The following is a 23617-nucleotide window of genomic DNA, read 5'->3' as shown; positions in this document are numbered from 1 at the left end:
GGAAAATGAAAACCTCTAACTGTCCTTTAATCGAAAAAAGAACATGTTTGCCTTTTGCCTATTCTGGCAGATTTGCGGATAATAGCTCAAGCTCCCATAATAAATATTAGTATGAACACTATAAAAATTGTATCAGTCAGTTTAAATTAAAAACACACAAGGATCAGCTAAAAATGCATGAAAAAACAAAAAAAACGATCTTATGGTTCATCAAAACTAAGTTTCCTTCACTGAAAAAAGAAAATTGTTTTACCAACTTAAAAAAATTACTTAAATCAAAAACATACAAAGAAATGATTTTGTTTCCAATTAAAAATGGGCAATTATTAGTATAAGTAGTTAACTTTACTTTGGATAAAGGTAATTCTGGTTGGCGAACAATTTTCGTCACTGTGTAACTTCCACAAATGACAATTTTTTAAAAAAAAGTATTTAGTTTTTCCTAAAATCATGCTTTTATTAATCCTATGTCAAATGATAAAAAAACAAAAGAAAAGCAAACTATTGTCACAGCAACACTAATTCTGAGGTCGTCATGTTTCCTGTGCTGTTTCATCAACAATCAGCTTACAAACCTTTGAATTCCTGCAAATTCTTTAAAACCTGAATTCAAAACACAGAATCATGAAAAAAAACCCACCAACTTCACTTCAAATCAATGTATTTAACAGAACAGATACCAAACAACAGCACTTAGAACAAACACAGTCAAGGGGAGATGAGCTACATGTAAAAGGCTTCGACCAAAGTTTATACTGAGGTTGAGGAAAAACAATGAACAGAGCATGGTTGTGTTTTGGTTAAGTAGCACAGAGGAAACCAGGAAATCTACAGTGCCGAGTGTGAACAGACACAAAAATCTATATTACAGTCTCGATGCGATGAATGCATACATTGATATTTTAACAAACATTCTAGATGTGGTTTGGAAAGCTAAACACATGTATGTAGTTTTGTGTTCTTGACACTTACTGCAGGTTTTGGTGCGCTTTAGTAAAAGACAGAAGAACTGGCACATTGCAAAAGGAAAGGGTCTGTTGTGTGTCTGGATCAATGAACCCAGACTTTACTCTACTATTTATGATAATAGTAATTCAGACTCTACTGCCATTCACTCTAACCTTGTGAGTATTCGGTCACTGAATGAGTCCCGGTCAAACAAAATAACAAAATAGAATTGCGTCTTTATCGTTATAGTCTGGCTGTTACATTAACATAATACTATAACATAATTTTAATCCAAATTGAAATAAAAAAGCACAGACAAAAAAGCATAAACAGAACATAATCATATATACTTTGAAAAAAAAAATTGCCCTTTATTGGCATTCAACAGCATTGGCATCCAAACAGAATAAGAATAGAGTAGATAAACGAACCATGAAACACAAAGTGTCCAGTTACAATCGACACCTCAGCTCTGTGGTGACGTGTGTGTGGATGAGCGTCCCTCGTCAGAGACCATGCAGACAGACAGACAGACAGACGGCTCACTCTAAAGCACACAGCTCTCGTTACAGTCAGTGGTGCTGCCGGCTGATCTCCTCTTCAGTTCCCTGCCCTCTGTCTCATGGTGGGGGTGCGGCTGGTTCCCCTGCAACTGGCGGCCTGGCTCCCGTGGCTTGACGTCGTCCGGCCCCCGACCCCTCACCGGCTCCACCTGGAGGTAGGCGCGTACCCGGTGGTCCTGTGCCACGGTGCTGCTGAAGTCAATGACGCGACACTCGTACGTGCCCTCGTCTGATGGCTTGACGCTGGAGAGACGGAGCTTGTGGGAGATGTTGCTGCCGGCCACTTTGACCACCTGATGGAGAGAAAAAAAAAAGATGGCAAACACTTATTCATAGAGTTAATGATGCATATGTCTGATCTTGACTTTACTCCGTACATCAGCTGATGTCAGATCAAACTCACGCTGATTTTGGTGGCATCTTTGGACGTCTCCTCCAGGGGTACAACCTGCACAGAAACATGAATGATGTTTGAGCAACAAACAAAAAATCTTATTCCACGCAACATCCCATAGCGACAGAATATTATTGATGTTTATCTGCAGTTTTTACACAAATATTTGCCTCCTATTGCTGATCTATAATTTTCTCTTGTGGCTGAGCTTTATCTACAGCAGGTTTATGTTTGTATGTTTGCATGCTTACTGTACATGTGCATGTTCGGACGTGTGTGTGAGCATGTAGGCTCCGTCTGTGAATGTGTATGCAGAGGCACAGAGGTATTCTTTTGGGCATAGGTATGAATTATGCATGGAGCGGAGAGAGATTTTGAAAATCTATTTCTTTCTCAGTGCCAATTATAGTGTCTTGAGGCACAACAGGGGTGCCTGCGAGTTCCCCCATGATGGGAGAGAGTCAGCCTGTTCCCCCAGTGCTGACAAATGCTAATCAGCAATTATCCCTTCGTTTTAGTGCTACAGGGTTTCTGCCACAGCTAATATTGCTTTGCCCTCTGCACGCTATACACCGAGCTTTAGGGTCAATCCGAGCAGTTGTGTCCAAATAATAATAAACTGGAAAAAAGGAAAGAAATATTGGAGAATAAAATATGGGTGGCTGAGCAAAATGATCACCATGAAAAACATTGATATGAGGGAATAGCTCTGCCATGCCACGACTTTAAAGCACCAACCAAGTGCAGGAGCATCTCAGTGACAAAGAGAAATAGTTCCATTTTCTCTGTGTTGAGTTTGTGTTTCCTGGATTCACCAAATATAGTTTTTTTGTAGCTATATATTTTTAAACATGGGCAAAGGACAAAAACTAACTTGCTTTTTAATTAGCCAGTTAGAGCCTATTAAAGACAATGTTTGAATGATTTGTTCTTATGAATGGATAATATTACTACATACTGCTTATCCTTTGAGGCTCGTGGGGAAGCTGGAGCCAATTCCAGCTGACACTGTGCAAGAGGCGGGGTACAACCTGGAAAGGTCACTAGCGTATCACAGTGCCAACATACAGAGACAAACAACCAATTACACCTACAGACTATCTATAGATGAATATGTTAGCGACCACCAGGGGATGTTAGGGACATATCACCAGTTCTGCACCTTTGCGTCTTTGGGTGCTCCAGCCTTATAATCTCCAGACACCCTCTGCTAAGGCAGGCCCACCACAGGCTGATCAGACCTGGTGTATGTTCCTAACAACTTTGGGGTCTTTCCTCCTGATCCAGAGCCACTGGCTGCAGCGTTCTGCATTCCGTTATGTGTCTTTTATGGTCTGGAGCAGGGCTTGACTGTGGATTCCCAGCTGATTGAGCAACCTGAAGGAGGATGTTGCAATAAAGACCCTGCAGTGGACAATTTCTTCCCAGCCTCGTTGTTCTACCTCAGATGCCATTCCCACAGACACAAAGGGTGTTTGACCAGAGTACCAGGTCTGGTCTTCGGGTGGTGGTGACAATTTGTGATTGGACTAGAAGCCAACATTTCCCATTCTCTGGCTTGCTCTGACTGATCACTCCTGGTCAGCAGAGGGGGCCCTCTCTGTCCCTGTCCCCCTTCTTGGACAAAGGGTCTCCTTGCAACTCTGCTTGATAGCACTGGTTGCTTTGTGACAAAAAGTCGGTATTGTTACAATATGGATTTTAGTATCTAAGTTTCTAAGTTTAAATTTTGAGTTTTGAGTTGTTCTATTACCCCCTCAAACTTATGCTTCCTGTGGTATCTCAATTTCTATTTTTAAACTGACCAGTAGAGCTTTCCCCTGGCAACTGCAAGACTGCCCCCTAGGGTTCAAGTATCTCTGCACCTCTACATTCAACAAAAACAAAACAGTCGCAGCTTACATAATTGGTGACCTGGGCTGACTTCTCCTGCCAGTTTTTGTGGTCCTTGATGTACCACCACTGGATCTCCAGGGAGTAGGAGGGAGAGCCCGCCCCTCGGAAGGAACAAGCCATCTCTACATCTTCACCGCTCTGCGTCGTGATGTCGTGTGGCACCTCTGTAAAAAGAGCTGCAACAGATAGGGGGAGAGAAAGTTTCAGGGAATGATGGACTTCAGAAAACCCAAAGAATGACAGAAACACAGATTTCTATTTCTCAGTTTCACTGGTGACTCTGCTGACTTTTGAAAATGGTCCATAACTCATCATAACAGTACATTTTCCATCACATAACATCTGGATGAGCGTGCAGGATGCAGGGAGCCTAAGCTCAGGCAACACAGAAGCAACACCTAAACAAAAACACTCCTTCAAGCGTGAACTTTATACATTTTCTTTAACCACACTGTACAAATTCAATGATAATCTGTGTGCAGTTTACAATTGAAGAAACAAGAATTAATGTTAATAGATGAGACTATAATTAATTAAGGGACATTTTTGGATGTAATTTGATTTGATGAATGAGATGAAGGATTTTAAGATATGGATCAAATTAAACTTGATATGTTAAAATTACATTATTATATCAATTATATTATTATATATATTATCATATACATATAACATATATACATATATTTTTATTATAGTTACTATTATTACATAAATCTGAAATAGTAAAGAAGTTAAAACCCAGTCAGAAACAACATTAAAATACATTTTACGAATATTTCACTTTATTTTCTACAATAACCATGAAATATAATGTCCTCAGAGTCAGTTTATTGTTGTGCAGGACAACATTTCTATTGACCATTCCAATCATGAAATAGTTAATAAAGTGTATCGTAAAAGCATAAAGAACATAAACCACTCATTGACTGAATGTAAATAAAAAGTGTGTAAATATACGATTTATGACCAAACACACTTTCTAGTCTAACTGTCGGTGTATATTTTATATGAGTTCATTTATATATGTGTGTATGAACCCTAAATTTGTTTCTGTTTGTGGTCAACTATTATTATGGATTCACAACTATTAATTAAAAACAGTTAAGCTACAGGAAATTGTAAAAAAGTTAACTTGCGTTTTTAGGGTACTTTCAATAAGCCATTGAGCTGAGTCTTCACAAAACAACACTATAACTACATTAAACTATATTCAAACATTGATCTGACATTTGTACTGAAATAGACATTTTCAACGTGCTGAATGCAATTGCTTCTGGAACAGAGCTACTAACACAGCTAATATCATGAAACTGCATTGCGATTCAAATTCAACTTTGTATCTGAAATATTTTTTAATAGTTTATGTCATTATTCAACATACTAAGTATTTTTTAAAACTGTATCATTCATTAGGAGTCATGTTTGAGGTTACCTGGGGAATAAAAGTACGATATTCACCCTCCTGAGATATCAGATTAAAGAGAAGAGGATAAAAGCTGGACAAGCCAAATACATAAAACCTCCGGCTATGGCTATCGCCTGAGATTCTTTAGACCATGTAGCAAAGAAAGAAGTTGGCCATAGTCTTTGTAATTGACATTCGCCTGGCATTGTGCGAGGCTGATCTCAGGGATGAACGGGAAGATGGAAGGGAAGAGGCTGAGAACAGAGGGACGGTGTCATTTGACTGACTGGGCCCTCAGGAGCCGTGCCCTTGATGCACCGCTGCTTGCAGCCAGGCAGTGGCCTCATTTGTCAGGAGGAGACGTACTGTAGGTTTGGAGCTGTGCAGGTGCCAAGAAGGGTGGAGGAAGAGGGAAGAGAGGAGCAGAGAGAAACGAAGGATGAGGGCAGAGGTGAAGAGAGGCGTGAGGTGAGAAGAAAGAGCTGAGAAAGATGGGACAGTGAGAGAAAGTGATAGGAGAGGCTGAGGGGGGAGCTGGAAAGCAGAGAGATGAAATACGCACGCGCGCACACGCACACACACAGTCTGTCTATAATACAACACCCTTTTACTGCAATAAAACAAACTTTTGTAATTATTATCCAACTATGCAAAGTTAGATAATAAACGTGCATTAACAACTCTTTACTGCAAATCTCAGTGCTTTTTCTTATTACTTTTCAAAATTAAACACCCTCCCAAATGATCAATATCAATATTTGTGCGCAGAAATACAAAAATGTTATGCAACTAATGTTCTCCCAGGGTTGGCTCTGCAGAAACCCACATCCCCAACAAGCTACTTAGTGACTTATCAATTTCAAAAGCTATAATCAGAGCATTTAAAGACTTGTGTTTAGGTTTGATTCCTCAGCGGAGAGATAAACACGCTGGCTGAAGTGCAGACAAACTGTCTCCATACGTACGATTCACAACAAATCCTTGAAATGCTTTCCTGATTAGGTAATGTATTGAATTATGGCACCTGGTTTTGTCATGGCGACATGAAGGGCCTTTACGAATGAGCTTTAAAAAAAACAGCTCACTCTCGCCACTTGAGAATAACTCTTTTTACTTCTCTAGGTTCCATATTATGTTAATTCTCCCGAGACTAAAAAGAGACAGGTGCAAGGACACGTTTCAGTCTTCCTCTACAGTCCATTTGCCCTTTTACATTTTACAGTGTGAATCCTTGTTAAGACATTGACAGATACAAGGGCAGAGAACATACTTTCATCCGTTTCTCATATTCGGAGGCATATCGGAGACCTTTCAGCCACAAGTGGGTCATGCAGGAGAGCTGTGCTTTACAACACACGGCCTGAAGCAAAGATACTGTGGGACTAGTCTGTGTGTCTTATACATTAACATGTTTGTGAGAAAAGACATTATTTGTGTGTAAGAAGAAAGATTCTGGTTTGATTCGGATATGACTGACTGCTTCATTTTAAACTTTCACTAGATTCTAAGACAGGGAAAACAGCAGGACACAAATAAATACATATTGGAGCAGACAAATGTTTTTTCTAGGTGTGATTTTTTATTTCTGTTCTGCTCTGTTGAATAGTAAAACAAGACAAAGGACATTAAATGTTCCTGAACTGATTCCTGGTGATTCTGCTGCCCAGCGGGACACATTTTTCTGAGACAATTTCCTGTAGCTAAGTATTCCTTCAGTGCCGACTGTAATCACAGCTGGCATAATGATTCATTTTCATCTGATGATGCATGGCTTTCCTGATGGCAGGGAAATCAGCATTGGACGATAACAAGAGATTAAAAAATAGCAACATTTATTATAAAGTAAAATGATTCATAAATTAAACTGTGATGTGACATCAACCATAACCTTTGAAAAATATATTTTAGACGCATCTATACAGTGTCTGCTATTATTCTTAAGCAGCTGATAGAATTTGGACTTTTACACAGTCAGGCAGGATCATTACTGGGTGACAGGGAAGATAGAAGTCCACAAAGTCCTATTTTTCCCAAATTGAAAAACATTTCCTAAAGGTGGAAATTAAGGTAAAATGTGGATTTGAAGTCTGTGTGTCTTATACATTAACATGTTTGTGAGAAAAGACATTTGTGGTTTTTAATTCCTAAAACAGTGCTATATTTTTAACTTCAAAAGTACTCTGTACAAGTCTTTTAATATGTGCTTTATAACGTTAAAACCTATTTTTTTTCCCACTTTTTATCATTTATCTTTACATCTTATTATTCATATGTGCCTCTTCTTTTCTTGAATGTGTGATAAAAACCAGAGGAGGTGAAACAAAACGTATTATGATGTCTTGTAATAATGTGTTTTGAACATATGGTGCCAGAGCTGAAGCCTGGATTAACATAGAACTTCACTGTGCATAATATGTATGAGCAAAACAACAGAGGGAGGCACTTCTATCATATGGGTTTTTGTACTATTCTACGTAGGAGTTTTTGCCCCAGAGATACAGTCTCAACATCTAGCAGCAGAGCACAGACAGCCGCATCTGTCATTTTCAAAAGAATGTTTCTGTTCACAGCACAGAATGATATGGAAAAATATTCATTCTTAACTGACTAAAGTAATACATTATTACGACAGAATTAGTTGATCACCAGAACATGAAAGGTTTGTTCCGTTAAGAAGTAAATGGATGGAAAAGAGCATCGGACCAAGTATGGGACCATGGGGGACACCAAGTGAGACGGTGCTATGAGAAGATGAGTTTCTAATAGAGAGACTGAGGGATTGGCTAAATAAAAATGAGAAAAACAAGTTCAAAGCAGAACCAGAGACCCTCTTCTGCTGAATGAGACTTGACTGATTTTAATATGTCAAAGGAAGCTGATGGATCAAGGAGTAAGAGGACAGAGTAGTTACTGGAGTCTGCAGCTATGAGGAGATCGTAGTCTCAGTAATGCAGATTCAGTCCTATGAAGGACCACATGGAAATTATCATTATTACATTGTGACTTATAGAAATGCAGCCACCACATGTATGTGACCTGGGTTTGGATGAAGTCTATCGAATCAGTTATTGTTCAAACTTGTCAGTAAAGTTTGGGTTCATCTGTAATGCACTGCTTTCTCTTTTCAGTCCGGTGTGCAGCATCAGTAAACAGGAAACAACGGCCACAGCCCTGCACGACGGATGGGACTGGACCAGATTTCTGAATGTGTTTCCTGGCTTTAGTTCAAAGATGAATTGTTTAAAGTCTGCACGGAGGAAGTATGACGGAGAAGTGGTGAAGAATTAATGAGGGTACCGGAGTCTCTACAGCCATTTGAAACCACAGTGTGTGAAGTCAAAGTCGAGTCAAGGAGAGAGTTGTACAGGGAGTCCTGAAATACACTCGGGAGTACAGTGCTACAGCAGGACAGGCTTATAGCTGCAAGGTAATTCCAACACATTTCCCCAGCCAGCCAATAAGAACCCAATTCTGCAAACGCATGATTTTTCTAAATTTTCCACGTCTTTTCTTTCTCTCGTTTAAATCCTTTCTTAGCTCTTTCTCTATCCTGCTGTCTCCCTGCTGCCAGTTCACTAACATCTCCCACAAATCTCCACCTCTTGTTGAAAGCACTGTTTTTTTCTCCTCTCTCCCTTTTCTATTGCCCTTTCATTCTTACTTTCTACCTATTAGTCCTAACTCTGTTTTCGACTCAAGCCTCTTCTATACCTTCACCTCCCCTTCCTCCTTTATTCAGCTCCCCTCCTTACTTTCTCTTCCTCTCTCGCTGAGTGGCCACTCTGTGTCTGTCTGGCATAAAGAGATGCTTCCAGCTCTCAGGGTAGCCCACCACATCTCCTGGAGCTTTGCCCACTGGCACTAGCAGGTGTTCAGTATCCTGGGAGACTTGCCCTGCATGTTTCATTGTGTGGCCTATGGCTTGTATTCATGCGCACTATGATGTTCAAAATGTGTAAAGTGTAACATCATCCTGTCACAAATGAACCATACTGAAAGAACATTGTGTCCCTTTAAGAATTGGAGGCAGTTTCCCTGCAATCATCATCCTGCAGCACTTAAGATACATGGTTCTCTCCATCAGACACAGATAAATGACTTCCAACAACACAAGTAGAGCATATTAAATCTCAATTCAAAAAAGAAACTATTCTCTGCAACAGATGAAAGAGGAGGACAGAAACATTAAATACATTTAGTCTCCTCACAAGATGCTGGAAGCATTATTAAAAAAAAAATACATCAGCATTTTTGCAGACTCTGCTTCCTTTTTGTTTCTTTCACCTCACAGATGAAATAATTGATGTAATGTACACATTTGTAAGAGGTTACATTCTTTAAAAAGACCACAGCTGCAATATAAATTGCCCTCCATCTCTAAAGTAGGCTTTGCCACAGTATATCCAGAATTAGAAGACAAAAACAGATGTTAGTTATATTTTCATTCATTGAAATATTTCCCCAGCAAATGTGTCATTAGCCGTTGAATGGTAAATTCTGGTCTTCCCAACCTCAAAAAATTACAGATCACATTAACGCATTCACATACACAAATTAATACAGCGCTTTCTTTATGTAGCACATTGTCTATCACTAACACATCCCACTCTCACACTGACGGGACAGCTGTAAGTGGCAATGTGTGGTTCAGTGTCTTGACACTTAGAACCACAGACCTTCAGATCAGTCGATGACCTGTTCTAGCTCCTGAGCCAATATGACCAAGAGTCATATAAACAAGGTTTCAATTGGTAGATGTATTTCCATCCCACTAGGTGATGAGGTGAAGACCAGACTATAATTGTTCAAAGTTCATTTGTTCAAATGCTCAAGGTTATTTTCATTATTAGTCTGCTATTACTTAGCCCTCTGAAACATGTCTGACTTCTACTTAGTTTCTGATTCTTGTGGTGACAGAAGAGCTGGAATGACAAATGATTCGTTTATGAAGCTTAAAAATGGATCATTAATTGTTTTTATTGTTCCAGTCATTTTCAAAGCTCCTCTCTATTTTAAAATACTGTCAGTTAAATATTTACAAATCAAGATAAATCTACCATCTGAAGACATCAACTCAGACTTTAGGGAAATCTGATGGGTATTCTTTTAAAGCATCTTAAATTATTTATCAATAAAACAGTATGTAGATTAAACTAAAAAATAAATTATGTACAATAGCAAAGTCGTGTGCACATTCACAAAATCTCCAATGAAAACACAGAGGTAACTCCAATCTACAAATTAAAAGTCCCTTATATAATCTACCTGATTGTAGTAGAAGGTATTAACTATGCTTTAAACATGACAAAAAATGCAATATCCTCTATGCTGTATTTAAGTCTACAATAACCTTGTGGTCTCACAGGCTGTGTGCTTGTAAATGGAGTTATAATAAGCTTCTCTCTATTCTACTCTTCACTAATGGCTCTGGTTTCTTTATTTGCCTGTCAAGCTCGATTCAAGTTTGTTTTTAATGGAACTTTGAAAAATTGTCGATTAAACTTTCTTCAGAGTTTCTGTCTTAAATGTGCAGAGCTTTTGTTGCAGGCCTTGAGATACAAACAGAGAATAATGAGATAAGTTTTTGTATAAATCTGCTCCTCATTCCATTTTAAACATCAGTCATGCTTAGTTATACTTCAAATGTTTACCTAATCAGTGCTGCTAAGGCCTTTATCTTGATGTTCTCCTTCCTTGGCATCCATTGCACTTCTGTCAGTCCTGGGAGGGATCCCCTCATGTGGCTCTCTCTGAGGTTTCTAGTTCTTTTTTTCCCTGTTAAAGGGTTTTTAGTAGTTTTCCTTACTCTTGTTGAGGGTTAAGGGCAGGATGTCACCAGCATTCAAACCCTATGAGACAAATTGTGATTTGTGAATATAAACATACAAATAAAATTTGATTGATTGATTGATTGATCATGCTGTTATTATTATATTGTAAATACTGCATGAGTAAAATCTGGACAGAAAACAGATTTCCCTCTTTATATTAACTGTTTTCTCTTTGTTAACTAGACTAATCAGAGGATGATGAAAATCTTTAGGGCCAATGGGCCTCATTCACTAACATGTGCACAGAAATGTTCTTACTCTCCACACAAAATAAGAACGGGCGCAAAATCACCCCCGGTTTCATGACACGTGCACACCAGCCAATTTAGTTCTCACCATCATGCCTCTATTTCTCTATATAAGGTCATCCATTTGGTGTATCATGAAGAGAGACGTTGAAGTTATAAGAGATGGCCCCACACGGTAAAAAACTGAAGAATTCCGTTGGAGTGTCGGAGGTGATAGCAACTGAAGGCACATGTATCCGTAGCGTGCCCTCCAGAGTGACGATGTTTAAATAAAATAAAGCCTGAGGTGCAATTACTGAGGCGGTGAATGCCGTGTCCCCTGAGGTTCGAACAGTGGCAAAGTAAAATAAAATGAATGGCAGACCAGAAAAAAAAGAAAGAAAGAAACCGTAGGACAAGGAACACCAGATCTGACAGGATGAGAGGCTGGCAGCAATTATTGGACAGTCATCATTAAGTGGAATAAGTTCAAGGAATGAGGGAGAAAGCGATGACATCCACCAAGAACCGTCACCCAGAGGTAATTTATTACATAATTGTTAAGATGATATTTGCAATTTCTTGTCTTTTGTGATTAAAGCGTGCAATTCAATCAGAACAAATTTTTATGTAAATGAAAATAGCATTGATGCACAACAGTTAAGTCATTGGGCTAAACAATATCATTTGTAGGCCCTGGATAACGCAGAAGTAGAGGATGTTGCAAGTTGCCAGCAACACAGTATACACTTCCCAGTGGCATGTCCGCGTCCAGTGGAGGAAAATTGCAACAGGAATAAAATACATTAATGAAACAGTGTTGCTGTATGTGCTCTCAAATAAATAAGTGCGTGACTGAATATGTGTGTGTGTGTGTGTCATTTGCTTCAGAAAAATTAGGAAAAACCCATAAGAAAGTAGCCAGCCACCACTGCAGCCCTGCCTGGAAGCCCTGCTTTTGGCTGTGCGTCTTCGTGCCTGTCTGGTAGTGGTTCTGCTCCAGGTGGTAAGGGGACACCATGAGTCATAGGTTGTGAAGGACACAGCACGCCAGGATAATCCTGCACCTTCACAGGTTTATAAAGGAGCTTGCCGGTAGCTGTGTCCAAGCACATCCAACGAGCTGCCCAAATATATGTGGGCATGGATTTTCATTGGAGTCATTAGCCAGGTTTTTAGGCCTTTTCCCCAATCACCTAAATAATATAACACATTGTAGTGAACATGGTCTGAGGAAGTTCTAAAGCACATATTGATGAATCCCAGATTTGTGTGACAAACATTCATAAGCACGGTTTAAGCACAGATTGTGTACACATGGTTTGTGAATAAGGCCCAATGTGTGTGTGTGTGTGTGTGTGAGGGAGAGAGGAGAGCAAAAGCAAGGCAGAGCGCTGGACACAGTTCTACAATGAAGCAATGGCACAAAAACTAGGTTAGAGATCTTTTAAATTGTGTAAAAGTCTGAACTTAAAGTGCATGTATACTTTTGTAAATACAAAGCACATGCAGGGTATGTAGTGTGAGAGATGTGACTGATATCCACTTACATATTACAAGATAACTAAAGTTTAATTTTACAAGAGTGGTAAAATTGTTTATTGTTATGATAACACTTGTCCTGTTGATAAATAACTGACTCACATGAGAATCCCAAACAATTTCATGAATGGGGTGTCAAAACAACAAAGATGTTGTGACTGCCCTTCCTCCTTCCCCTCCTCCTCCTCCTCGTCTTTGATCAGACTGGTCAAATTTCCCATCAGTTTTCTATGTGCCCTCTTCAACCTGCCTGTGAAACAGGACTTGTTAACACTGTCTCCTGTTGAGAGCTGTGCAAACATCATTCCCTGACAAGCCTGCTCAGCAGACATCCAACTGTTTTCTGACTTTAATCACAGCAGCGTCATCAGAAATCAATACCATAACCTTGGTAGAATATAAAATCAACACAAAAGCCGGTAAACTTTCATGGTAGAGAAAAGAGTGAAAACATGTACTTCTGAGGTGAATATTGACTTCTAGGGAAATCTCATACTGGTTTGTTTCATTTATAATACTGCATAGCCACTGCAGAATAAGTTTGCTTGGCTTGGCCTTGTCCACGAATAGATTGTCATAAAGGCGGTACTGTCAGGAGTGCCTTCCCTTAAGGAAGGGGACCCTTGTTTGGAGATGCAAGTGCAGTACATGTATTTTTAAAATGGTCCTCCTCGGCATTTTTCACTATATTGCTCAGAGTAGCAATGGTGGAAGCGAGGCCACGGGAATACAGAGGCGGCTGCTCGCTACCAAGCAAAGACTCATTAAAAATGAAAAAAGAAAGAAAAAAAGAATGAAAGCAGTGGAGGACATAAATATATATCAATCCCAAAAGAGAGCACTCGAGTATTTTCAGGTCCCAGGCAAAATGAGAGGGATATATCCAGCCTGAGAGGCACCGGGAGGTCAATCCATCGATCCTCTCTTTCCCTCTCGCTCCCACCTCCCTGTCGCAGACGGAGCTTGAACTGATTGAGGATGACTTGATTACACGGGCCTTATTAGCATGGAAGAGAAGCAAGTGTGACATCCACATCTTTCCTCATCAATTTGTGAGAGTCAGAGAGGCCTGCAGGGGGAGCTTGTCACCAACACAGCTTGTAATTGTCTCTGTCAAACCATTAAAGGGTGATTATTGTATTCGTCTGTGTTTTTCGTATAGTCAACATAAAGCATAAGACTGACTCTGAGGTTATTCTCTTCATCCACATCCTGTAAACAGAACACTGTGGTAGCTCTCTGTTGTTTAGTGGTAAAAGGTTGTGAGTTGAGAGTCTACTCTCAGTTTGGCTGAGGGAAGGTTTGCAGCCATGGAAATACAGAAAAGAACAAAAATGTCATCAAACCCAAAATATGCTCGAGAAATAAAATCATTACAGATTGACTGGTCTGATATATGTTATATGCTGGGGGGATAGTAAAAAATACTTATGAAACTGGACACTTACTTTCAGTTAATAGTGCGTTTTTTAGGGACTATATCAAGCTGCAGATTTAAACACATTCAAGAGTTCAAGTTCAGTACATACCAGTACAATGCTTATGGTCCAGTTAATACAAAATGGAAAATTGTTATTTCTTTGAAAAAAAATCTAAACCACCAACATGCTCGCCAAAACATTTTCAAAGTTGAAACTGCAAATGCAGGTTGTAAATGTTGAGATATAATTGTTAAATTGATATAAGATCAAGCAATATCTATTTGAAATAAAAAGAAGGCGCAGTCATTGATGCTTTTCTTCTTAACAGCTATGCAACTCTTCTGTAGAACCCAATCAGCAGACAGACATGTTTTTTTCCCGTTTCTTAATATGACAAGGAATGACAAAGATATTGAGTTTCAGTAACTGCAATGTCTGCACCATCCTATCTTGCATACTTTTACTTATGAGAAAAATACTTTATTTTACATCCAATTTATACGATCATATCTCTGTTTTTACTCTGCTTATCAACACCAAACAAAACTACCAGAGTTTCAAGTCAGGAAACTGGAACCTGCGCTCCATGTGGCTCTGTGTTCACACTGTGACGTCTTGGAAAAGTCACATGAATTGATCCCGCCGGCATGATCTGGATTAATCTGATATTTTAAAGAAAACAGGAAAAAAAATACAAAAGAAATACAGAGAATAAATTCAACTTCCTGACATTACAAAGCATGAAATCAGGGGCTTTGTGAATGTTTGTGTAACCTTAAAGTAACCTAAAGGTGTTGAGAAGATAAACAAGACAAGAGAGGCATTTGAATTGATGTCCTGGTAGGTGGAAGAAATCCTTCTCCAAGTTAAGGGCAAACATTTTTCTTCGGAAAAGGTGCCGCCTTCCGGGGACAGCTAGTACAATCGGGTTCATTAACTCTGTAGTTCTACTTGAGACACATCCGCAGGGAACTGAGGAGAATTGATTCATTGAAATGAAAAAAATAATCAGACATATACCAAGACGTAAAAATCGTAACTTCCATCATGGCGCATTTAAATACCCCCCGAACAGAATCCCTGTGGGAAGAGGTATTTCCCTAATTTGATGAATGGCTTTAATAATCAGGGAAGGCCCAAGGGAACTATGTGGAACCATGAAACAACAAGCTTCTGAATAAAGTACATATATATCTTGATCCTAAAAACCCGTCAATCCTGCAAACAGACCAACTGGAGGAGAAAGTTACGTAAGGTTCATATTCACTAATATGGGGAGAAACCTTTATTACTTTGTACTGGTCTAGAAAGTAATACAAGTTGACGTGAGCCTTTCACAGACACATGTTTGCTGATATGGGCCAAACTTATTTTATTTTATTTTACAGAACTAACAATGCAGAAAAGATGTGCCTTTACGTACATATTAACATAGACTATTTTTTTTTAAAGTAAAGTTCTATATTTGCTGTATTTTCTTTATAATGAAGTTTATGGTAAAACTGTAAAATGTCATAAACGACTTACATTTCTGTATATCAGTATCTGTCCCCAAAAATCCATATTAGTCAGGCTCTAATTTCCACCTGTCAGCCTTTTGAGTGTATTGTATTCTCATTATTACCAGGAAGTTTATAGTGTCCCTACAGTAACAGATGAGTCAAACGTATGTCTTAATAAAAACCTTAGTTTGAGCCATAATCTTGTGTCTCTCCAGTTATGATGCGGTTTGTCTTCTGAGCAGTCAGTAACACTGTGTTTGTGAATATTACCATCACACTGCATTTCTGTACAGCACAGGCACAAGCACAAGTGACAGCAGACAACCCAGCGTGGGAAATAAAAAAACAATGATGGTAAACCAAATGAGTGGTCTCACCATTTGGCACAAAGTCAATAATGCTGTACTTGGTTTGGAATCAGTGGCAGGGCAAACAGACGTGTGTCTCCTCAGGGAAATAATCACTTGCTGAGACACCTTCAACCTCTATTCAAGGTGGAAGGTGAAATAATGAGATGAGTGGAGGCGGTAATCAAGCAAGCAGCTGTCTGCCTGTTCCCGCCAATACACTGGGTCTGCAGGGTGAATTTTTCATAGCCCTTGGGAGACAAGATTCAGAGGCTATTTCTGCGTTTCCTCCCAGTGTGGGCAAACACAATGTAGCGTGTGTTGTTGGCAACACAAGCCTGAAGCTCGGAGGCATTTTGAGGAATGCACACTGTACTCCATCTGGACTCCCCAGGGAGGAAAGACAACATGATGTTCTGTTCTACAGTGCTGCCCTTGAGAGCCGTTTACGTGACGTGTGTGAGACAGTAAGAGCTCTCTGCTTGGCCCGATGTGTCCAATCTGCAGCCATCCACAGAGCTAGAACTGGAGCTGAACTAATGAGAATTAATGAGTTCCACCTTTCATGAAGTAGCGCTATCGTTTCAGGTGTGAATGTAACGTAACCAAATCGAACAATTCAAGAGAGTCGTGCACAGTGACTGCACCTCAAACAGCACCTTAAAGCTCCCGGTCTATGATGGGGACTGTATGATAAGAGGTTGCACACAAAGATAAACTTCTGAGGCTCACTGCCACCGTTTGGGCCCCATCTTTCCTGCCTTCTCTGCTTCTTGTGATTCAAGGTTCCTAAGACATTTCTTCACAGCCAGAAAACCAGGCTATTCTCTTTCTGGTGCTTCAGACCACATTTAAAAAGCTGAGTCAGCCATTTTCAGAGCATCTGCAAAAAGTTGAGTAATTGATTAAAGCGTTGTTTAGTGACATACAAAAGGTAACGTTTTAGTAACTACTAAAGTAGTTTAGTTGTATGTTACTAACCTTGTATGGAAATAATAATTGCTCTCATTGTTGAGGACTAGCTCAGGTTAAACCCTAATATATATGGAAAATATTATAATTCTACTTCTAAATCTACTTTTACACCCATAACAGAAAAGGAAATCTAGAAATACACAACATTTACTTCCATAAAATTGTTCAAAACTGAAGTCTTGCACACAGTACACGTCACCATTTTTCATGTGGGACTCTCCAGGGTGAAATATTGCCAAATTTCTGATGTTTTATTTAGCTCTGACTAATGCTACACTAATGGAAATCACTTTATAAAAAACTGTACTTGCCAGTGGAAGTACTGCTGTGTTGGAGCAGTATAGAAGAAGTGGTAACCGGGAAAAGAAAACTGCAGTTTTATCAGGGTGAAGGTACAACTACTACAGACGAGGCATCGGATCGGTCTGCTTTAAGCTTCAGTTCATGTTTAATGAAAGAGCAAATAAACAATGACAGACTCTGAAAGCTTAGTTTAATGAGAATGTTCAAAAGAATCTAGATTTTGGTCCTGAGACGATGTGATATTTTTTCACTAATTAGACCGATCTGTGAAACAGGTAAATATTTTCTCATCAGTGTTGCCTGACAAACACATCAGAGATTAGTGCGTCACCAGAGGAAGCAGCTGTCCCTTCAAACTGTGACATGTTAAAACTGAATCCCGTCTTCAGCATCCTCTTGAGGTGAGCATTCCTTCAACCTCTCCATTTATTCTCCCACCAAGCTTCTGCCAGCACCCTCTGCTGTGACAGTACTACTGTACAATATGTTGCCCCCTCCTCCTCATGCACAGTCAGAGCTCCATTAAATTGAAAGCCAATGCAAACTGCCTGGGCTGGCCGTCCTCATTAAGAGGACACCAAGCAGAGGACTGGCAGAGGATCCCAGACACTTTGGAAGCCTAATGAATTGGTACACGCCTCCACACTGTGCGAGCGGCACGCTCACGATGGATAACAGGATGAACGCCGCCGAGGAGCACTAACATTGCGGAGGCTTGCACTGAAAATGAAAGGTTCAGAATTTATGATGAAACCATGTGTGGCTGCAGCAAGGCTTTGTATTATACGCCGTCTGCAAGGACAAAAACTCACATCACACATGTAAAAACAACAGTGATGGTCTCTCCTCTGTCTTCACCGCTAAGTCAAACCCTCACACATGTGGCACACAGCGCGGTCAAGTTCCTGATCCATCTCACATGGTCATTTGTCTGCACACGGAATATATAATATTGCAATGGAGGGGATTCACTCTACACTTCAGCTCAAGTGAAAATGAAGGGTGCAGGGGCTGACCGGGCCCCGACCGGACACACTTATCTGAAACAAATGAGCTGAATCTAACAAGCTACCCTCAGAACAGTGAATCCAGACGGTCTCCTCTACATGAAAGCTCAGCTCACCACGGTTTGAGCCATTTATCCAAGAGCCAGATTAAAAAAAATCATCTTGTGGATTACTTGACCACAAAGGAAAAACCGCAACTCTCTCTTATGCTGCTGGAGCTGCAGAGTCCACACACTGAACCATTTCTTCTTATTACCAGTCTGAGACACAATGCGGGAGAGAGAACACAGCAATTCAAACCAATTCTAATTAACTCCCTTTGGGACGATTGCTATCGATTGATTTTCTAACCTGTCCGTGACAGTCAATCCATTTGGAGCCACGACACTTGTCAATAGTGCTTGAGCTAAAGCTAACTCACTAAGCAGGGATGGTTCAAGGGACGGCCGGTGATGAAGAGGTTATCTCAGTATCTAACCAGTAAATCTATGTGCCATGCTGCTAGAGGAAGGTAACATTGCCAGTGAGCAAAGATGTAAATTATACTGATACTGATATAAAGAAAATGTCCTTTTTCCGTCATGGTTGAAAGCTAAACAGCTAAAATACAAGTAATTTTTTTAGCAGCTGTCTGAATGCATATTCAAAAAGCTAGCAGAGGATGAGGATCACCTACTGCATGAAACCAAAGTCACAGACAATTCTTGCCGCCTAGCAACCAGCAAAGTTATTTCAGGCTAATAAAGACCAGGCCCCCGTCCAAATCAAGTGGCAACTCACAGTGACATCACCCACTGGTTTGTCAGAGTTTGCATGCCACCTGCACCCATTGGATGGTACTAGCTGTCAATCACATGCCATCCATGTCCCAATGCATACCGTGCTGTATCAGCTATTTTAGTCTACATGGCATCATATTTTACAAAATTGTCAACACAAATTATTATAGAAGACTTTAAAAAGAGATTGTGACAGTAAACTGCTGACATTATGAATCAAATGAGGAGTAGCGTCATTTTTCCAAAGACTTCTACAGAAAACGGACATATTTTTGCAACCAGTGGCGATGCCTTCTGCTGGTCATTCAAGAGAATACAGGTTTCAGGCACTTCAGCAATGGCGTCACTTTCCAAACCTGGAGTCTAGCTCCATTTTTTTTATACTGTCTTTGGTCTAAATGAGTGGGGAGAGAGACGCAACTGCACTTTCAATGGTCACCGGGCCATTAAAACTGCATAGTTAGGTGACTTTGTACCAAATTATGTTTTAACCCCCCCCCCATTCTAGACCAGCTTCTTGTACAACTAAATCCAGAATACCATGACATGATGCCGTCATCTTATCCCACCAAAGCTCTTGATCAAATGCAAGAATTTATGTGCGGTAATTTCTGGTGTTTCAGGCTTTTCTATTCAGGATTCTTTAAGTGGGTTGTCTCCTCCCTCTTAGTCTGTAGTAAGGGTGTCAGTTTCTACAACTAACATCTACTGCTGCTACTTGAATGAGACAATATCTACTTAACAACCGAGGAACAGCATTAATACTGGATAACTGTGAGCAACAAGGCCTAAAATATACATATTTAAACATGAAGTAGACCTTTTAGTTGTGAAACTAGATCTGAATCTAGATCAGAAAAACTGTTTGCATGATGTTCCGTACTACTTTTAATTAAAAGACAATTCAGGTTTACTGCAGGTTTCACACAGTTTATGATCAGGGATGGTCCTATTTCAGTGGATTTTCATCACTGGTGAAAGACTCTGACAAGTTAATGAAATAAAAGGTTTTGACGTGATAGATCAGCCAACAACAAAACTGTCAAATCGTGTATAGAACAAATCATTTCACTACATGGCAACAGCAGAAATATGTGATCAAGTACCTACACCAGAGTTTTGTTCCAACACCCAGCGAAAATGAATTATGATAAAGGTGCTACAGTAGACTAACAGTACAACGCCTTCACCCACCTCCATAAAAAGCACATAGCGCAGCCCCCTCTCTCCTTTGGGTTCATACTGCAACTGTAATTTGTCTTACCAACACTGAAGGCATGTGTCCTTGTTCTTTCTTTAGATGGTTCACCTTGGCTTACATCATCTTACAAGTTCATATTTCATATCCATCAAACTAAATCTCCAGCCAAACCTGGTAGCAAGCTTCTTACGTAATTTAATATTGTAACACATCGACCTTTACTGATTTGAAGAAGTATTCTTTTTTAGTGTCGAACAGGCCACACTGCACCGATTGATGCTAAATTTCACACACAATTACATTTATTTTGCAGAATTGAAAAACACTTCATAGGTTAAATTTCTATAGCTGGACTTATGCACATTTTGGAAAATTCCTGCTTTAATTTTAACAAGGGACTTACTCTTCAGGTTTTTCCTTTTTGTTATTCTCTACCGTAAACTATTTAATTAAGAGAAGAAACAATAATATTTTAATGCAGGCAGAGCAGATCTTAAAAATGAAATGCTTTTATTTTGTTTTCCTTTATCGGGTTATTAGGATTCTGGGAGCCTCGGGTCAGAGAATAATGTCTGTGCCACAGGTTGAGTGTTATTTTGGCCATTGGGACTTGCTGCAGAAGTTCAGGTGTGATTTTCTGTTTACAATATGGAAAAGCTGGGTTTGAGTCATTTTTGTGTAAAGTCCGGTGTTCCATTACTCATCAGTCCCTGCCCCCAAAATCAAGGTGCCAGAGACTTACAACTCCCATTACCTTCAGCAGCAGTTGGAACATAAAAAGGATATTGATTGGAGGTGGTTTGCAAGAAATCCACCTGCTTCAACTGATGCTGTTGCTAATCTGTCATGATCACATCAGGAGCCATGTGGGGACAAAGAAAATCTGAAGGTGGATGGCATATTTTTTATATTTTATACATATTTTAGGCAATATCTTGAATTGTTTTAATTTTAATGCGATTTCTGGAAAATATATTTCCCCCCCAAGGGGTCCTGACCGCTAATTTGTAAATGACTGTACCACAGGTAAATTAAAAACATTTGTTGCGTTACAGCTTGCTTATTTGAATATACAAATCTTTTCAACACATACAGGTAACAACAGCAGCTTTAAATTTTCACCCTGATCTCACTATAACAGATCTGATCCTTGTACAAGTTATCACTATAATCATGTGTTTAGTACTTACATTACATGTATTTTGAAATGAAGTTTTTAAAGCTTATTCTTACCCTAGATCTCTTATAATAATCCACCACCATCTGCAGGGATGCCTGCTCATTGTGAGCTGACATTTAAGCCATAGATACCTTCACATTATCATAGTAACACCTGTAGAAGTCACTTTTCAAGAAGGAATTTCTACTGAAATAATCAAACTGACTTTTTTGTCAGCAGTACAAAGATTCGAAAAACACTTTATAGTGAGTCTGTCAAACCAAACAGGTTGTGCTGAAACTGATTCTTCATCAATCTGAATGTGGGGTTTATGATCATGTTGTGTGTAGCACAGCGCTTGCTAAATGATTTAAAGTGATCTGTAAATATCACATGGATCAAATGTTTTAGAAGTGTTATCAACCACATGTGCATCTTCATAAAAAAAAAAAACTGTTCACTATAAATAAAAGAAATCCCCACCTGACAGAATGAGTGTTTAAAAACCACTGTATCATGAGCTTCTTCTCAACCCTCAAACCACCACCTGCAAACACCGGAGCACAACAACTCACCGTGTCCGGAGACGTGGTTGTCCACCTCGGCGTGCGCCACCCTCACCGCTGCGTTAAGTTGGAGGTAAAGTCCCGCGTACTGCAACATCCCCAGAATCACTCCAAAGCTGCCCATGGCTGCAGCCGGTGTTTGTAGCAGGGGCTTGAAGCGGTCACATGAGGCGGAGAGCGTCGGTAGAGTCTCCCCACAGGCGGCGGACAGGGCAGCAGCCCTCACACGCACACAGCTGGAGGAGGAGAAGGAGGAGGAGGAGACGGGTCTGATCTGCAGGAGGAGGTGACGAGGACACCAGGCGGAGGGAGAAGCAGTGCAGGCAGGTGCTGCGGCTCACACCGACACTCAATTAAGCGGAGGGATATCACAGAGAAGAATGATTTCACTTTAATTCCTGCTCCTGTTTTTATGTTAAATATGTCAACCACTCATGACTGGACTGCATGATGATTATGTTCTCTTGATTAGAAGATTTTTCAAATGTTTTAATATGTCTGCTCTTTTTTTTAAATACACATATTAATGTTTTTGTCAATGTGATTCTCTGGGTTCAGTGTTTCAAAGGGTTACAAGACAAATTCCTTGGAACAGTTCAAGTTCAAGGGATGGACCTAGCTGCATTATGGGAATTGCACCTGTTCAATATCTTGCAGAGTGCTAGATAAGAATATTGTGACCGCTCTCATGTTTGGAGACAACCGTAATTTAGCTTAACTTAAAGGGATAGTTCACCCAAAAATTGAGAATACATCATCATGTACTCACCACTATGTCAATGGAGGGGTGGGCCAAGTGTTTGCATCCTCAAAACACTTCTGGAGTTTCATGGGTAAACAGTGTTGCAGCAGAATCCAACACAATTGAAGTCATTAGTGACCTATCTTCAAACGTAATAAAACAACAACAAAAACATGACATGCCTCCATACCACACGAGCATGGTGTCCTCCCAGTGTCTGTAAGCCTCAACAATCAAATTAAACTTGAAAAAGCATCATTTATACCATGCTTTAAGTCTAAAAGTCTGCTACCGGAAGTAGTGAAGCTAACACGCCCCCTGCATGTGCCCTTGGGCGAGAAATTGTGTGCAGTGTGTGCTGTGTTTCCTTTGTGTGCGTGCTAAAATGAACCCGGTTCCAGAGGAGGATTTCAGACGACATTTAGTCTAAAAACATGGTGTAAATGACGCCGATTAAGGTTGAATTTGAATGTCTGGGCTTGCGTGGCTTGAATGACACCACAGGAGCAGTATGTTTTGTCTTGTTATGTCAGGTTGAGGCAACAAAATCAAAAAGGTCCACTTGTTGAAAGCCGATCAATCACAATGAATCAAAAAAACAAATCACAATGCAATCTTTTGCATATTAGGTTGACATAATATGTTTTTACTCTGGAATATGGTTGCAAACATGAGGGGAATGTTCTCTTCCATCTCCTTGTGTCTTTGTTTTTCTGTAAACATAAATTTTGCACCATAACAATGAGCACTAATTGCATCTCCACGTCAACTTTGCACCAGGGATTAAATACCTCTGACATTCCCTG

At 39.9% G+C, this 23617-nt stretch overlaps 1 protein-coding gene across 1 annotated transcript; it reads right to left on the bottom strand.

Moving 5' to 3' along the window:
• Positions 1 to 644: 644 nt before the first annotated feature.
• vstm2l (V-set and transmembrane domain containing 2 like) lies at positions 645 to 22393 on the bottom strand. The gene is made up of 4 exons (XM_035149835.2): positions 22079 to 22393; positions 3808 to 3977; positions 1915 to 1959; positions 645 to 1804 (listed from the first exon to the last, which is right to left on the bottom strand). The coding sequence occupies exons 1-4, from the start codon at positions 22191 to 22193 to the stop codon at positions 1496 to 1498; spliced, it is 639 nt and encodes a 212-aa protein (XP_035005726.2). The 5' UTR covers positions 22194 to 22393; the 3' UTR covers positions 645 to 1495.
• Between the last annotated feature and the right edge of the window lie 1224 nt (positions 22394 to 23617).

The sequence above is a fragment of the Hippoglossus stenolepis genome, chromosome 3 (assembly GCF_022539355.2).
Source record: "Hippoglossus stenolepis isolate QCI-W04-F060 chromosome 3, HSTE1.2, whole genome shotgun sequence".
Taxonomy (NCBI): domain Eukaryota; kingdom Metazoa; phylum Chordata; class Actinopteri; order Pleuronectiformes; family Pleuronectidae; genus Hippoglossus; species Hippoglossus stenolepis.
The sequence above is the reverse complement of the archived record's forward strand: the minus strand, read 5'-3'. Positions and strand labels throughout refer to the sequence as shown.